Below are 18,501 nucleotides of genomic sequence, written 5' to 3' on the forward strand. Positions count from 1 at the left end.
TGAAGTGGGAGCCGCAAAGCCTCGAGCTTGGGGAAGCACATGTCGTTGAGGACGTCGCTGCGGCACCACCGGCACTTGGGGTTGCGGGAGCACTGCGATTCCGAACACATGTCGTTGCAGTTCTGGATCTGACTCTGATTGCCCCCGCTGTTCCTCCTTTGGGTGCCCGACAGGTCGCGATCCGGACGGATCCGAGACTCGGATCCGTGGCAGGAGCTGTAGAGAGTAGCTAAGAGGAGCAGAACGAGGATCAAGGTTGCCGCTTTAGAACTCGGACTAGGGGACTCGGTTGCCATGGACGGCTTCTCAGACAAGGCGGTTCGTCTCTGCCGGTTCTGTCGCGGGGATGTTCGAATGCTGACTTGGTGAGCTATGAGTCCTTTATCAAGACAAAGCTCGAAAGTGATGGAGGTGGATTGTTTGCCCTCCGTTTTCATACTTTTGGTCACGATTAAATTACGTTAATATTTTATATTTTTATTACTTTTTATTTTATTATTTCTATAAAATATTGACGTGCCTTAACCGTGACCACATATCACAGGAGGGCATGAAGAGATTATGAAAATGAAAGAGCATACAATCTAACTCTGAAAGTGATGGTAGGAACACAAAATATGATAAATAAATAAATAAATAGGAACTAAAAAAGATTCACTATTTATTAACCTTGTGGTTAGATGGAAGTTGTTTTGATTGTATCTCATGTCAAGAAAAGAATGAACGTAATATGTGTTTATAAAAGTTAAATTATTTTTTATATTGCATTTAGTTTTGTGTTGAAACTTCAATTTTTTTTTAATTATTATTTTTATTATTTTCATGTATTCTTATTAAGACCTTATCTAAAAGTTTTGAGTCTGTAATTAAGTGGTTACATTTATTTTTATGTAGTTGAATATATAGTAGAACTTTGATCATTTAACAAAGAAAAGAGCTAAGAGGACTTTCTCAAAAATCCCACCGTGTGTTTCTTTGTGTGTAGCAAGTGGGCTGGAAAAGAACGGGAACATGGTTGATCTATTTTATGGCGAAACATCAAAGCATAATTGCACACTCACACAATCTTTACCGAAAGATAGTATCATTTGATGGAACGATGAACTACACTTGCTTATGAATAGATGTGTGGGACAGAGGGCTCCTAGTACCTGCTGCCCACACCTCCTCCTCTACTTTGAGAATCGTGTGAACGAAGGGTGGGAAGAATGGAACAATTCTCGATAGATTATCTGTTACCTTACCTTTTAACGTTAATTATCGTGCCAACATATTATCCAACGTTTTATTTTGCTAATATTATTATTTGCAGACTCATTGAGTTTTATGTTCCAAAAAGTAGGGAAAAAAATAAATTTCTTATAAAGTTGATAAATAATTAAAATTGAATAGAAGTAAATAAATAAAACCTGGAAACAATAATATTAATCGATAGAGAGGAAACGTTTAAGAGACGAAGACCGACACACACGACATTACAGCTCCTTCCTCTACTCCTTCACCTATCGATCCTATTTTTTTCTACGCTTTAATAATTTTGTAATTTTTCGACTTATTTTCCTCCTAATTTCTTCGTCGCTCGCAAAATTCAGTTCCTTGATGATCTGTATATGCCGACGAAGAACATAAAGATTAAAGGGCGAAGCTTGATTTGGTTATACTAATGGAGGGCCCCCATAAACTGAATTCTGACGTTGAGGCGGAGGATTTGGCTTCTAGGGTTTCGGATTTTTCACTTCGCGGCGACACCTCCCACTCGAATTTCCATTCTCCGCTGGTAATTTCAATCCTCTATTGCTTTATTTGAATTGGGATTTTATGATTTTATTTATTGCGTGTGTTTAAGTTTTCAGTTCAATTTTGGAATTTGATCATATGCTTTGTGTTTATTGTTCTTGATTAAGTCCCAAAATTTAATTGGTATTGCCTCGGCTACGAGAACAATTAGGATTTAGGGTTTCTTTACGTGGTTCGGAAGTAAAACTCAATTTGGAGAGATGGGAAAGTTACAGTCTTTCGGTGGTTTTTCGTGGTTTCAAATTTAGGGTTTCTCTAAAAATAAGATAGTGATTAGGTCTTTCTGATTAATTTAGGTTTTGATTTTGCTGCCGTGTTGCTTTGTGCTTGGGGCTTGCTACTTATTGAATTGGAAGTTTGAGTCTTTTCGAAGTTGGATATTTGAAACACTAACTGGTTCTGTTTTGTGGATCACAGAATGATGGAGTTGTTAATCATGGAGAGCGGAAGCGTAACGATGATCAAATAATGACAGAATCTAGAGAATGTGATGCTGGGAATCACGGGAACGAGAATGGGGAGCAAAAGAAATACTTTTGTTATGATGCTCCCGTTTCTGAAGAAACCGGGGTTTGGATACCTGTTTCTGTTCCACCTATGTGGGAAGCTGAGCATGATGGGTGGGGCAAAGGTTTCTACTCTAATGGAGGATACTTGCCTGAGAGTGACATGGGTTGGGGCCAGTATATTGGGGATGAAAAGGAGCTGACTATGTGGGATGTGATGGTAGAAATGTTGCTTGCAGCCCGTGGGAAAGTAAGTTCATTAGCTTCAGCTGATACATACGGATGTAAACTTTCGTGGATGTCTGATAATCTCCTTAATCAAGCATGGAAAGAAATGGCCCAAACACTCACTGATGCAAATTTTGCTAATGTAAGAGAACTCATTGAAGCTGATCCCCCAAAATGGTTGGCCAATAGTTCTGCTTCTGCTTGTATGCTGTGTGGTGTGCATTTTCATCCAATCATGTGTTCTAGGCATCACTGTCGGTTCTGTGGAGGAATATTTTGTGGTGACTGCTCTAAGGGAAGGAGTTTGATGCCGGCTAAGTTTCGTGTTGCAGATCCCCAACGAGTCTGTGATGTATGCTGTGTACGACTAGAGTCTGTCCAGCCGTACTTAATGGACCAAGTAAGCCATGCAGCCCAGGTGCCAACCCAAGATCTTACAGATCTTAGTACTTTGAGGTCATGGGTTAATATTCCTTGGGGACAGTCCATGGAGTATGAGATATACAAGGCGGCAAATGCAATTCGTGCTTATAAGAAGGTAAGAGTCTTAAGTGGCAGAATTGTTGAACAAATATTTTATTGATGCTTGCTGTTTTAATAGCCAGTGAGCTGCAATTTTACTTTGAAGGGCTTTTGCAGCTTTGCCTTATTGTTCCAATATCATAGTGACTGTTTGCTTAGGCTTGAGAATTTGGTTGTCCGACTTAAATAAATGTGTGGTGGGAGAAGAATTCATGAATATTGTTGTTTGTATGATATTGAAATGTACTATTAATTTCTGAATGAGATTATCTTTCCAACTTTATCGAGTTTCTTTTTCTAAATGCTGTTCATGGAATTAATTGCCTCAGGTGTGTTCACTAAGGCCTGAGAAGTCAATTCCAGATACCATTCTGAGACAAGCAAAAGGCCTTGCAATAATCACTGCTGTGAAAGTTGGAGCTATGGTTACCTACCATATCGGTACAGGAGTTGTGATTGCTCGTAGAGAAGATGGCTCCTGGTCTCCACCATCTGCTGTTTCTACATTTGGTTTAGGCTGGGGAGCTCAGGTATGATATTTTTACTGTAACAACTTCGACTATAATCTCCTGTCTGACAATTTTTGGCCACTATGACCGAGATAGCCAGTGCATACCTGTGTTCAGTTATAATCAAATGTACCAAATTTAGAAATTTTGTGCTTTACATTGAATCCTTGTTTGAAATGTGATATTAGATCACCATGTGTTTTGAATTTTTCTAAGAATTTAAAATCTCCGTTCTCATCCCTCTTTTTTTGTTGCAGGCTGGAGGGGAGGTGACAGACTTCATCATTATTTTGAGAACAAGTGAAGCTGTAAAGACATTTAGCGGTAATGTGCATCTATCAGTTGGAGCTGGCTTGAGTGCTGCAATTGGCATTGTTGGAAGGGCAGTTGAAGCTGATCTTCGAGCCGGTGATGGTGGTTACACTGCTTGTTATACATACAGCTGCAGTAAAGGTGATTCTCATATGCCTTTATGATGTCTCACCTTAAACCACCTTAATTGTCTACTAAGCAAGTTAGCATACGATTGACATCGTGATGTTATATCTGTATTTTCTTTCATATTTTCATCAGTTATCTGCATTTGTTGCATGGTTTCCTTATTGAGAATACCACACAACTTCACCGAACATTGCATTTGCAGGTGCATTTGTTGGATGCTCACTTGAAGGTAGCATTGTAACCACCCGCACGAAAGTGAATTCTCGATTTTATGGCAGCCAGTCAATAACTGCATCAGAAGTTCTTCTTGGCTCGTTGCCTCAACCCCCTGCTGCTTCTACGCTCTATCGTGCTCTTACAGATCTATATCAGAAGATCGAGCAGTGTCCCCAAATCGTTCACTGAAGATTTCTAGGCGATCATGAGGAAACAAATCGTTGAAGTTTGTACATTCTATGCATATATGCCTTGAAGCTTTTCAGTTGTGAAGGTTCGTTGCTGCCATTCTTTGCCCATGAAATTTTTTTTTCTGGGACTTATCGTGTACATGGAGACCACCGCGGGGGAAAGGGGAAAATGTACCTTATTGGAGCCACTGTATATAATCATTCCTTGTCGTTTTCTATCTGTAAATTATACATTTATTCTGGAGAAAGCCAGAAACTTACTGAAAAAGTATTTCTTAAGAAATCAGAAAAGTTGGTATTTTGTTGTCGCTGATCTTGAAATGTTTAACTTCGCCTGTGTAAGTGTATCATAAGCCGTCGGTTCCAAGTCCAGATAAAGGACGGGGAGGGTGTCATGTAACCAATAGCGGGCACTCTGTTTCCACGTTGAATCCTTATGATGATGATAAGGCTTAGTTGTTGCTTTAATCTGGAAGAGTGGATCATAATGTATGATTCAGGCTTTGCTTGCTCCCCGAAAGGATGACGATTTGCGACAATATTATGAACAAATTTCGTTCTAATAACAATTTCCCCTAGTTATTTTTCATTTAAATTTTTCCCCCACTTATGGATTCACTTATAATTCAGCTAATTGAACCGAAATAATTGAATCATAGAAAAAAATGGTTCAATTATTTCATATCAAGTGATCGATCGAAACAAACAAACGAGCTATCAAGGTAAATTAATGTATCAATCCTTCCAAATGGTAAGTGGAAAAAAGTAAAAAATTTGACAAAGAAGAATAAAATCGGATGAATGAATTTAACACAAGACCATGAACTATTTATAATTTAATTTTTAGTCCTTTTTTTGTTAAGGAAAAAAATAAAAGGAGAAAATGAAAAAAAAAAAAAAGAAGAAAAAAAGAAAAGAAAAACAGCTGCTCCTACTCACTGTACTTGTAACTGATCAACTGAAACACCCTGGAGACATGAAGTGGAAACGCACACAATTATCTTCTAACCCGATTCCCTCAAGCCGCTCTATCTTCAGCGCCAACGCATGTCCTTAACAAACAAAGCCGGTAAAGTTGAGGAATTCTCCAAACGCTGGATCCATTTCGCCTCTAATCGGTTCCTCCAACTTACCTTGTTCGAGTGCTCCCGAGCGTAAGTTCCAGATCATCTGATACGCATTCCTCAATCCTCTCACCTTCCCATGGCTTTACTAGTCCTGTTGTGTTACTGCCAAATGCAAACTCAGCTGCCATCCCGTCGGACATTGGAACATCTCCAGGTGTGATCAATACTTGCAGCAACTGCCGGGGAACATGTTCCACTTTGCCCGGGAGTCCACATCCGAGACCCTCCACCTGACAAAGCCTCCTTCAAGTTAAAGGGTTTCTCGAGACAAGGCTAAATGTTGGAGATGATGGGCCACTCTGGGGGATTTGCAGTCCAGCAAGCCATCCTGAATCAGGGAGAACCTGGCGACCAGGGCTTGGTGGGGTGGACGAAGGCAGGAAAGGATAATGCTGCCCTGCCCAGTTTGAGCCAGCCACTGCTTCATCCCAATCACTCTTGGTTCGAGGAGTTCGACAAGTTGGGGAGCTCAGCGGTGGGGTGACTGGAGCACTTATGGAACCCCCTTGAACAAAGAGTTGGGGGAGCTTGGACGTGGCGGATGAAGAGCCTGACGAGAGCGTTTTAAGCCATGGGATCAGAGAATTGGCATCAGCATTACCGTTTCCATTTGCAGGGTAGCGAGCAGGACTTGGGAAGGAAGATGAGGCAGGACTTGGATTGTAGGATGCTCCGGGACTTGGATTGTAGGACGCACACGGACTAGGCTGGTATGATGAACATGGACTTGCTGATGTGGAACCGCCCATTATGTCCATGCGATCCACGGGTTTGCATCCCTGCAACAATGAACACATAAGATATGGTGAGACAAACAACATAATATGCCAGATTAACCTTTTTATGTCTAACGAATTAAAAACGCAATTTTCTAGCAGACGTAAAATTGTTTTTCATTCATTGTTTTCCTAAATTTGAACAGATAAAATAGTTGATAGAAGCAGAAAGATTTGTTCTTGACCGATTACTCTTTACAACCAAGTTTTCTGTACCGAAGGATAACACAAACGAGCTCAGTTCTACGATCATCACTCCTATAGTTGTTGCAAGTTCGAAAAAGCATTGAACTAAGGATAAAAGTCTTATGAAACTGCAATCCGGCTACTCTCCCCGAAAGAATCCTTTCAGTGAGTAGCCAGAAAAAAACTTGCATGCACTCGGGTTCATAACCTTTGTTCCAATAGCAATCATCGCACGAGGTGACCTAATCCCGTAACAAGTGTTACATGAACGAGGGGACAAGTGTTACATTAACAAGGGAGGGTAACACAAATGTAATTTGACTAGTTGCACCTAAATTCAGAAGAAAGACACAATTAAAAGAGGGGGCAATAATGTCAAACAGTAGATGCATGCATATTATTAGTTGGTTATCGGCCCCTCCACGACACGCCATCCCCCAACATGTTCCCTCCATCACAATCTCAAACCCACCACCGCACACGCTTTCCTGCCTCAAATTCGCATTTACAATTTTAGCCAAAACAGGCAAATCCATCAATAAAATCACCCTTTTCTCACATAAATCTCTCTTTTGGGCTAAACCCATATATATTATTCCCTAATGAAAGGATATCTACATAGTCGTTCACAATGCACTCACAGTGCCACAATACAGGCAAAAACTATCACAACATTAACATTAGTAGTTAAGATTAGGTATCGAACTCATCGACACAAGTATCAAAATCTGACACCTACGAGGGTCAAACTAAATGAAGACAAATATTACTAAACCAAAACTAATATGTCGTTTTTTATAGGTAAAAAAAATAAAAAAATAGAGACCAGATGATAGCTTTGCCATGGCAAACCATCATTTCAGGAGTCGTGAAGATTCACACAAATATTGCAACATTTTCTAAGTACCATCGTGTAATTCAATCAGCTCTATAAATCGAATCCACAATGTACCGTGTGGACCTGAAATATTTCTAAATTAACAGTTAATTATTATAATAAACACCAAGATTAAAAAAAGGGAGAGAGCACCGGCCCACGGACCATCATATGCCATGTTCTCAATCTAACGGGAAAGTACTGTTGCGACTACCCGCAAATCTCGGAAAACAGGCCAAAGAATACCCAAAATAATAAATTAAAACAAAAGTCATCGGTCGTCGCACCCATATGGGTGTATAAAGACCGAACTGCCCTCACAGCCCAACGGAGAGTTAAGCCGGGTGAAGTGGCACTTTGGGAAAGACGAAACGATAAGGTTGCCACGGTAAAAGGTATTTTCACTTTCACGCGAAATCTACAGATTCTCGCGAGAAGTAAAAAAGGAAAAAGTCTAAAGCAGGTCACAGTCCGGAGACTGATAAAATAGAAAGAACATTCAGTTGAATTAAAGCCGAGTGAAAGTTGGAGATGGGTGAAATAACCCAAATGACGAAACTGCCCTCGACAGAAAACCCGAATGGCCGATGTGGATCGACTGTGCGGGGAGGTCATTTCCCCCCGTCTGGCAGGCTATTTTGGGAACACAAAAAGGTCTGGTCGTCTCTGAGCCTTGAGTTCATCGTGTTCATGTGAAAAAAATGGAAAGCAGCTGCAGAAGCGAATCTCGAAGAACCTCGTGCTCCGTGCTAACGTGCGCCGGTAGCTAACATAATTAACTAAGAAATCAAACGAATCTCAATCGTCGATCGCTGCAATCGGCACCGGACTAATCGCAGGCTCCGCCGCTTAAGCTACCTTAACCAAGAGTTTTCAAAAACGCACAGAAGAAAAATTGGATCGGGAACAGATTTCGAGCACCACCGGCTCAATTTAACGGCGCAGGAGCCGATTTACTATCGTGCGCATTTGAGCTGAAAATGCTTCGAGAATTTTAGATAGAGAGAGTGGGGATGAATTGTGTGTGTACCTTTCGGTAAGTGGTGCCGTCTTCCTCCACGGTCCATCCGGCTTCGTTGCAGAGAGCTTTGAGGACCTCGTTGTTGTCGCAGTGCTTCGGGAGCTTGTAGTTCCCGTACATCCTCAGCCCGGAGTAGATCTTCGCAGCGATGGCACGGCGCCGCCGCTCCCGCTTCTTGTTGTTCTCTCTCTCCTTCCACGTCGGCATTCTCGTTCCCGACGTCATCATTCGGTCGCGCGGCGTTTCTGATCAACTTCCTCGGCGAACCAAACGGATCTACCGGAAAGCGGGGAGGACCGGTGGCGCGAACCGGGAATTGGCGGTTTTTTGGTGGAGACTCTGGTTTTATTACAGAGGGAAGTGAGAGGGGAGAGGGAGCTTGGGATAGGGCGAGCTAAATACAACGAGTAAATGTAACTACCCTTGTGTGAAGAAAATAATTACGAAGGGTGCCATTCATTTTCTTTTAATTTGTTTTTGGGTTCCGACTCCGGAATCACGGGGCTTAACACGTGTTTAGGCTTTTTAAAAAGGTTGCGGCTGTGGCACCGGACTTTTGCGGCAGCTACGAGTGACCAGGGCGTCGTTTTGGTTCATAGATAGCATTAAAATGATTGCTTTGCCTGTTGATTTATATTTTGATGTTCCAACAAAGCCAAGCAGGAGTGATTAGGGATAAAGACGGGAATGGGCAAAACGGGAAATTTAAGTGGGAGGGAAGGGGTATTGGGGATAAGGTTATGATTAGGCTTGTCATGATTGTGACAAAATTTCAAACGGTCACATTCACTTGACCAGATCGCCTAATTTTGACAAATCTTGCGATTGACCGGCCCTGATCTTTTCCTGGGTCGCGCTAATTGGAGTATTGAACTAAGCTACCAAATATTTCAAGGCCAACTGAGTGAGTTTTGGGTTTAAACACTTTTTAATAACATGCACAGGTGTGCAGACTACGAACGAATTGTTAATATCGCGTAGCTTCATGACGATGACAGTCTAAAGCGTTAGTAACGGTGAACAAATGTACAAACAATATTAAGCAAATTAATACTCTAACTATTCTCACGCTCATTTCACTATCTTTTCTCTTCTTTTAGTTTGAAGGATCAAACTCACTTTAGTTTGAATTTCTAATTTAAAGATATGTTTTGTAGTACAGCTGCTTATGCCCATATGTTAATGTTGATTTACATTAGAGGTGGGCACGGTTCAGTTCGATGCAGTTTTGAGTAAAATCACAATCGAAACCAAAACTTTTGTGGTTCAGTTCGATGAGGTTTTGAAACCAAAACCGAAATGAAACCAAACCATTTGGTTCAGTTCAGTTCGATGTGGTTTCAAACGGTTTTGGTTCGATTTTAGAGAAAAAAAATATATACAACTTAAAATTTATACCTACGTACGCATAAAACGATCTCATTTTCCATACAATACATTAATTAATAAACTTGTAGATTGTGTTCGAGCAATTGTCATTATCAGACAATTCAAAAAACAGCAAGGGTGAAGGATCTAATCTTACCGAAAACTAGGTGCTTATTTCATCTGATCACAATGTAATTTTCAGTGTATACATACTTTAATTCTTTAAATGTTAAGTATAACTTGCAAATATTTCTTGTTCCATGTCATATAAAAGGCTGAGTACGCCATTCATTTACGTAGTATTTCTTTTTCCGTCCTTCAAAATCTGGAGATCAAAATAACAGTGACTATGACATGGAATTTTTTTGTTTTATTTTACCTAATGTTGGAGAATGATGGTTTATTCAGAACAAAGGAAGCACCAAAGGTAAAAATTAGAAAAATGATGACATTTTAGTGTGGTTGAATCTGTAGTAAATGTATAAATCCTAACAAACAACCAATTAAAATATGATATCGGTTTTCGTATGATTTTCAAAAACCGAAACCAAAACTAAACCGTTTCCTACATCGCAATTCGATGTCAAAACCTGTAAAGCCAAACATTTCGGTATGATCCGATTTGATTCGAGTTTCGATTTCCATTTTTGGTTTCAAGAGCCCATTGCTAATTTACACAAATTTCGTAATACGAACGAACGTAAATTATTGACACGTAAAAATGATTGAACTTTGTATTCAAGCTTCTAAGCAATAATTAATAACCTGAAATGGAAAGGGTTCGGAACGGCGCTTTAATTAGACCTCGAGTAGAACAGATAGTGTAAGCTACGCCCACTATAACCTTAGCCTAGGTTACCTTAGGTTGGGAGCGCAGCCTACGTATATTAAAGGTCAAAGAAGAAGCAATTGATTTGATTAGGGCAGTGGGGGGGCAATTTTAATGCGGCGGGGCCGGGATTGCGTGCCGGCGTGCGGTGGCTGTGGGAAATCTCTCTCTCTCTCTCTCTGCTGTCATTTTTGTCTTTTGTCAGTACCAACAGATCCTCTCCGGATCTTTTGGTGAGGACAGGAAGATACGTAAATTGTGTCTGTTCATCATACATCGTACAATAAGTTTTTATAAGATACTGTTTATATTTAATTTTAAATAAAAATATTTAAAATAATTTATGATCACACGATATATAATTCACGAATCTTCAAAATTCTCACAAAGAAGATCCGGCAAATATTTGAATTCTTGTCAGCACTGTGTGTGTATGTGAGATGTGTGTTGGTTGGTGCTTTGGATTGGAGCGCACTGGATAAACCGTGATCCGTCATGCACCGAACTAGTGTCCGGTGTCCTGTTTGGGAGGTTCACGTGACAAATGCTAGGGGTGGTGATCTAATTTGCGTGAGTGGGACTGGTGGATCCAAATGTACGACTGACTGACATGGTTCACATCCAGGCGGAGGTGGTGAGCTTTTTGTGCAAGCCAGGCTCGCCATCCCTTTGGCCCTCTGCCTTTGTGTGTCATATCACCTTGGCTGATGATCAGGTGGTTTATGCTACTTAGTAAATTAGGTGGTGTTTAGGGTTCAGTCATGGAGCTAAAATGGAATCATTAATTACTTACGACCCTAATATTTTCATATTCTCGATGTATATTCATATGTATGTTTGTTGACCTTAATAGTTTCATAGTCTTGATGTACATTCATATGTATGTTCGTAGATAAGTCATATACACAATTGCAACAAATTAAAAAAATGAGTAAAAAAACACTTAATTACAACTTGCTACTTCTTTTTTTTGTTCTTGGATGCGACCCTATTATTTGCAACAAGTATTCGATAAAATGCCTCACTTGATAGGCTTTAGAATGCAGTATAATTTTGTAGGTAGTTCGGCGAAATGATCCAATGATGTTGTTTTTGTCAAAATTATGAGCTCATTATTATAAAATTTTGACTTTTCCATTGTTATGTTGTTAAACATGTATGGATAGAGGGGTGATTTCTTCAAAACTCTTATTAGCGTCTTTCACCGTGTGCAAACGGAGTCAAAAGACATCGCAGAAATTACTTTTCAAATTGATATTGTCATGTTGCGAATATGAAACTATAATTGTAGACAATAATCAACCTAGGTATAGATTTATCAACCTAGTTTAGAATCCTGATGCATAATTTTGCATTTTATTACCGACTAGATAATCTCAAAAAACGACGTTAATTAAGGACAATATAACTTGATCACAATACAGTAGTCGTATTTTGTTAGGTTTTTTAAGGTTTTGATGTGATTTACAGCTTAAAATATACGTAGGAGTTTGTAAAGATAAAGAAGCAAGCTGCAAGTGTCAATTGGCAGCTTCCTATTTGGACAATAATAATATATCACTTTCATAAGATAAGACGTGTAAAATAAAATAATTAGAGGGTCGCTCATGTCACATGTAACAATTCGCCCCAAAATTCAACAACCTCCACGTGCGCCGCGGACTCCACCATCGGACCAAAACCAGATTGGATCCCATGGCGTTGGGTCCGCCACTGCTTTTTTGCCCTTCCCCCATGGTGCTTGCCACCTGGATTTGTGGGATCTACCTCGAATGGTGGTGGTGGGGGTCCACCGTTTTATATATACCTTAATCATGTCTGTCCCACCGCGGCCCCACGTGATGCCCGATGTGTCAGCCACCCACGAGGCAGCGGAGATACACTGCTTATTTGACCAACCCTCTCCCTAAAAACGACAACTCACATTATGCTCTCCTTACAAAGTATTTGGGTCGTTTTATACAAATTTGCCAACGAAAGCCCTCCACTTTTTACAAAGACATGATGTATTATCTTATTTTTAACAAATTTAATGAAAAAAACAAGGTTATCTTATCAATAATTAACAGTTAACGATCATTTACATTCGTAAATTCAACTTGTTGTCTCTCTCTAAGAGAACTCTTGAGAAACAGTTTAGTCGCACAATAGCTATATACTCAAGGCAAGCATCTCTTCTCTGCCTCCTGTAACAAAATGGCAATTGATCAAGGCTATTTTTGCTCTCGTACACTCCAACAAAATGAGCCAAACAATGATACAGTAGATATCTTATATCTTTGTTGTAATATACTGTTTCAATTTTGACGTGTAATAGACTTACACAACAACTTGTCTTTGATTGAGATTTCAGTTGAGGCCGATTGGTGCTATCCCAATAAGTCAGCGGGCGAAAAGATAAGAGGGCTCGACAATCATTCTATCTCGATTGAAAAAGCATGTTTTCCTCAGTAGTAATGATAGGGAGACTCAATTTGTTGACTCAATTTTGTAAACTAAATGATATGAAAATTGATGATTAAATTATTACTTATTATTGATGAACGTACTCATTTTTATTGGTTACATCTCATTTAATTTATTAATTTAATCTACAAATTTAATTTTCTTAACATTACTCTTTAGATACCCACAGTAGGTCATTCTCAAAAAATCAACCTTAATCATGAAATTGTTAGATATTTCCACGTACGTACCATTTTAATTTTTTCTGGCCTGCTCTGCCTCTGACAGTTTAACATGTGCAATCAGTCGTGTAGTATAAATCTGTCTTCTCAAAATCCGAGCGGTTGCGCGGGAATGTGGTGGTTGGCCGCGCGCCAAAACGTTCCTTGGGGTTCTTGAGCCCAAACCATAACATCCGAACCATTGGTGGGCTGAAATTATGTCCAAACCAATACCTCATGGCCCAATCTGTTTTTCCCTTTTTCAAAGGGTGATTGGTATAAAATTAGAAGTGTGCTATCCACACATCCCATTTTACTTCTTACGCATCATTTGATAATTTTTATCTGTTGATCTTCTTCAATTCATCCGATCTGACGACCGAAAATTAAAAAGGTGTGTGAAAAGTAAAATGAGCTGCGTGGATATCACACCCCTAAAATTATGTCATCAATTAGCAAATTCAAGAGTGGTTTTAAAGTAGCTTAAAGCAATTTTGGCAAATAGGTTTTTAAAACTAATTCTTAGTACAAATACAAGTAGATCCTGAATAAGCACTTGATGTGCGTCTTGTAGGAGGCACTTTAGGTGCTATTGTACCTAAAAAACAATTTTTCTAAAAGCGCTTTCAGTCATATTTTAAAAATAATTCCAAATGAGCCATAAACCAACAAGGTGTGAACCTTCGAAACAAAGAGAATTATTTGAGGTGTGAACACTTTATCCAACTAGGTTCAAGCCTAGTTTTAAACCGTAGATTAGGTATAATTAGTTCTATGGAGTGGCTTGATCACGAAATATTAACTTAGTTACAGAAGTCTTAATTAGTGACGACTAATCCTGGTGTGATTAGAGAGTGATGAACTACCTAACCAAAAATGTTGCATTAAATAAAGTAAACTTTATCGAAAAACTTCTGGTATTATTCACTTTAACGAAAAATCACATTTTTATACTAAAAAGTCAATTCTGGTACTATTTACTTTATCCTTTATTTTATTCTTATGGTTAAAATTCAAAATTTTCAAATCATTTTCATTAGTTTTCTTTTAAATTAAATACATGTATTTATACTTATCTAGCCAACGTGTAGTGGTCTATCGTCAAGCCACGTGTACGGTAGACGTTAAAAGATGCTTGCCTTTTCTTTGAAGAACCTTCTTCTTAATATTTTATTTTAAGTCCTTCCAAACTTCATTTTTTATTAAACAAACACGGCATTGCGTAGCTCTGATTGGCTGCAAATCCCTTGCACATAGAGCTACGCGGCTACGCCACCAAAGCACATATGTCAGCTCCCCTTGATCAGACAAAACGGCACAATAGCAATGTTGTCTTCAAGTCCGTCGGTCCATTCTTTAAAGTGAAATATTTAGTTATGACGGAAACACGGATGATACATTATGTATTTTTACGTAAGTGATGAAATTTTTTTAATTTTTAAGTTATTAACCTTTTAACACACATAACCCACCATTTATATAGGAACATGTAATGTACCACCTCGTATAACGGTCACATTGAAAAATCTCTCTATTCTTACAAGTGAAAGAAAAAATCTTGTATTTAATAACAGTATTTACATGTATTTAATATAATTACTATCTGATTGTCACATGTAACAAAAATAACAAAATATAAATGTCTCAAATTAAAAGGCAAATTACCGTTTGACCTTCCTAAACTATCATTATAGTTGAAATCGATCATATAACTGTTTTTTGGTAATTTGAGGAACTAAACTTTTAAAAAATGGGCAATTTACCACTTTCATTTGCCTTTTCTTATCTATCTTTTCCAACCGTGACTTGAAACGTGTGCTCTAGTAACAAATTAAACTACATACTTCATACTTTTAAGGTGGAAAATTAGAATTTATGATTTTCATGCATTAATTATGCAGTTTAACTTGTTTGTGGAATAAACATATTAAGTGACGAGTAGATAAAGTAAATAAGAAAAGACAAATGAAAATGGTAGATAGCATTATTCCGGCAGCAAATATAATTCAAGGGTGTATTTGTGAGGTTATTTTTACAAAAGACACTCGCATTGCATCCAATCAACTTGTCTCATTTTATCAAATAAAAAATCCATAAAACAAATTGAAAAAATCTAAAATATCATATTGCATTCAATACAACGCGTGATGCATGAGCGTGATTAAAAAAACAAATCTTATACATTCATTACTTTCGCCTACCCATTATTGTATCGACCCAACAAACAATAGAAGATCAATGAAAAAAAAGGAAGGAGCTAAGTTATAAACTCCTTTTTTTAATGATCAAATCTTCTTAGAAAACAAAAGAAGTATTATAAAGATGAGTACAAATTTCGATATAAAAAAATCGCACTTAAAATGTATCGTAACGTTTTCTTATGTATATATTACTTTTCTAGTGAATAAAATTCTTTACGCGTTTCGAAAACAAGGACCCCCAAACATCCGGCCGAAACGAATCGTTTCGGGCTTTCGCAGTAGCGGCCTCTTCTCCCGGCAACTTCCCACTACTGCCCCCCACCATTCTTATCAACTTCTTGTTGCTTTTGCTCCAAGCTTTCCGTTCCATTAATTTTTTTAAAAATATTTTTCAAACCTTTTCGTTTCAAACTGTTCCAACGAGCTGCAATACGACTCGCCAAAGGTGCGATTTTGTTTCGAAATTCTCCAACTAAATAAACAAAATACGTATTTAGTTTTTGTGGGTATTATATTGCGGCAACTTCCAACTGTTCCTCTGTCCGGAGGTGCTTCGATTATTGCGGTGGATTTTGTTTTCAATTTCTTCAACCGATAAATCAGAGTTTTGATTTATCAATTGCTGGATTCTTGTTTCCATTTCCTTCGGGGTTGACTGAACTGCGACTTCTGGTAATCATCTAGAAGTTCCAGTCGGCTTCCATTTGGCTATTTCTATCGGGTTGAATTTGGAGTCCCCAGTTGAAAATTCAATGCGATTTTCAATTGGGTCCTTCTGATTCTTTGGAAGGTTCTTGTTCGAAGAATTTTCAACTGGGTTTTTTGGGTTCCATTGATTTATTGGAAAGTTCCGTTCTTGGAGTTGAGAGGATATAAATTTGAGGTTTTCGGATCGACTTTTTGTGGGGCTTTTGGGTTTTCTTGATTCATTGGAAAGGTTCTTTTTTTTGGGTTGAAAATGTAAATTTGAGGTTTTCGATTCGATTTTTTGGTCCTGCATATACAAGTGAGCTTGAAGGATTTGGTTTTTCCGGGATTTTAGAGCTTTGAGCAATGAGGAGTGGTTGATCATTTATTTCTGGGTTTTGGGTGCCCTTAGTTCCTTGGAAAGTTTCCTTTTTCGGGTGGAAAGACCGTAAATTCGAGGTTTTCGAATAGGAGTTTTGGTCCTGGTGAATTTTCTTGGATTTTAGAGTTTCTGAGATGGGGTTGATGATGTAGTTCTGGGTTTTGATTTGGGTTTTGGGGGATTGATTAGGATGGAGGAAGCTCAAGGCGGCACGAGTTCGTTGCCTCCTTTCCTTTCCAAGACATATGAGATGGTAGATGATGCTTCAACAGATTCAATTGTGTCATGGAGTGCCAGTGATAAGAGCTTCATTGTTTGGAACCCGCCGGATTTTGCTAGAGATTTGCTGCCAAAGTTCTTCAAGCACAACAACTTCTCTAGCTTCATCAGGCAGCTCAATACCTATGTAAGTCAACCGAGTTTCTAACTTAATTCCGTTTCAGTTTCAGCTTGCGTTCTTTTGCTTCAGTTGTTTGACATTGGAATATATGCATATATGGTATGTTTGTAGTTTTGGTTGCTTAATTTGATTTGAATTGTTACAATAGGGTTTTAGAAAAATTGATCCGGAGCAATGGGAATTCGCCAATGATGATTTTATAAGAGGTCAGCCACACCTTATGAAGAACATCCATAGGCGAAAGCCGGTGCACAGCCACTCTTTGCAGAATCTTCAAGTCCAAGGCCAAGGGCAAGGGACTTCATTGTCCGAAGCTGAACGGCAGAGTATGAAGGACGAAATCAAGAGCCTTAAACATGAGAAAGAACGCCTTGCTGTGGAATTACAGAGGCATGAACAGGAGCGGCATGGATTGGAGTTGCAAATGCAGTTCTTGAAGGACCGTTTGCAACACATGGAAGGGCAGCAGCAAACCATGGCGGCTTTCGTGGCTAGGGTTTTGCAGAAACCGGGGATTGCCTCTAATCCTGTTCCACAATTGGAAGTCCGTGAGCGAAAGAGAAGGTTGCCAAGAACCAGTTGGCCTTTCGACGATGCTAACAATGGAAATAATCAGATGGTTAGTTCAGAAGCTGTAATTAGAGAAAACGGGGGTTTGGAAAAGTTGGAGCAGTTGGAGTCATTCCTAACATTTTGGGAAGATACCATTCATGATGTTGGTCACAATAACATTCCACTTGTGGATGAATCTACAAGTGGTAATGAAAGCACAGCCGTATCTTCCATGCAATTGAATGTTGACATTCAGTCCAAATCCCCTCAAATTGACATGAATTCTGAGCCCGCTGCATTTGTTGCTCCTGAGCCTGCTGCATCGCAATCCTCTATGGAACAAACAGCTGGAATTGCTGCTTCTGCACCCACCACTGCCTTGATACAACAACCGTCTAATGAAAAACCAGCCTGGAACCACCTCTTCTGCACCCACCGGGGTCAATGACGGATTTTGGGAACAGTTCTTGACAGAGAATCCTGGCACGTCAGAAGCACAGAAAGTTCCGTTGGAAAGAAAGGATTCCGATGGTAGAAGTAATGACAGCAAACCTGGTGATCATGGCAGGTTGTGGTGCAATATAAGGAATGTAAATAACCTTACAGAACAGATGGGGCATCTTACTCCATTAGAGAAAACCTGATACTAGTTACTTTATTCCGGTATAAATTTAGGTATGAATATTTTGTTCTGGCATTCATAGATATTCTGTGTTTGTGTTCATTTTCTTCTTGGTCATCTTTATATTTTGATTAGTATTCTTATACCTATAAACTAAATAATATCACTTAATATGTTTATGTCCAAAATTTACGTGCTTTTGATCTCATTCTCCTTATGATGACCTTGTATGTTAATCAACAATTCATAGCCTTGCATCCACAGTAACTTTTGTTATCAGACATGGATTTTCTGATTAAAAACATAGCATTTTGATGTATTTGTTTGATTGAGTGTGTTTCTTTGCAGTATGCAACCCCTTTGCTAGTATACTTTCACTATTAAAACCCGCCCTCCA

General features: G+C 39.0%; 3 protein-coding genes across 3 annotated transcripts; 2 read left to right on the forward strand and 1 right to left on the reverse strand.

The window, feature by feature from the left end:
• Positions 1–1,407: 1,407 nt before the first annotated feature.
• Positions 1,408–4,723, forward strand: LOC103943232. The gene is made up of 5 exons (XM_009353482.3): positions 1,408–1,777; positions 2,215–3,069; positions 3,383–3,583; positions 3,820–4,015; positions 4,206–4,723. The coding sequence occupies exons 1-5, from the start codon at positions 1,664–1,666 to the stop codon at positions 4,406–4,408; spliced, it is 1,569 nt and encodes a 522-aa protein (XP_009351757.2). The 5' UTR covers positions 1,408–1,663; the 3' UTR covers positions 4,409–4,723.
• Positions 4,724–5,216: 493 nt separating this feature from the next.
• On the reverse strand, positions 5,217–8,937 carry LOC103943224 (BES1/BZR1 homolog protein 4). The gene is given in 4 exon segments (XM_009353470.3): positions 5,217–5,689; positions 5,691–5,785; positions 5,788–6,316; positions 8,407–8,937. Coding segments are annotated over 4 exon segments (993 nt in total). The 5' UTR covers positions 8,626–8,937; the 3' UTR covers positions 5,217–5,539.
• A 6,752-nt stretch (positions 8,938–15,689) lies between these two features.
• On the forward strand, positions 15,690–18,292 carry LOC103943210 (heat stress transcription factor A-4c). Its single transcript, XM_009353450.3, is given in 3 exon segments — positions 15,690–16,936; positions 17,079–17,894; positions 17,896–18,292. Coding segments are annotated over 3 exon segments (1,263 nt in total). The 5' UTR covers positions 15,690–16,720; the 3' UTR covers positions 18,127–18,292.
• Positions 18,293–18,501: the final 209 nt, after the last annotated feature.

Source organism: the organism of the source record quoted next, unplaced genomic scaffold, assembly GCF_019419815.1.
Source record: "Pyrus x bretschneideri cultivar Hongxiangsu unplaced genomic scaffold, Pyrus_bretschneideri_v1 Contig19, whole genome shotgun sequence".
In the NCBI taxonomy this organism is placed as follows: Eukaryota; Viridiplantae; Streptophyta; class Magnoliopsida; order Rosales; family Rosaceae; genus Pyrus; species Pyrus x bretschneideri.

Bases quoted from the DNA above. Each gene is read 5' to 3' on its own strand.
- LOC103943232 (XM_009353482.3), top strand. From the start codon at position 1,664: ATGGAGGGCCCCCATAAACTGAATTCTGACGTTGAGGCGGAGGATTTG. The intron at 3,070-3,382 runs GTAAGAGTCTTA...TAATTGCCTCAG, and splicing joins CAATTCGTGCTTATAAGAAG to GTGTGTTCACTAAGGCCTGA. The intron at 3,584-3,819 runs GTATGATATTTT...TTTTTGTTGCAG, and splicing joins GTTTAGGCTGGGGAGCTCAG to GCTGGAGGGGAGGTGACAGA.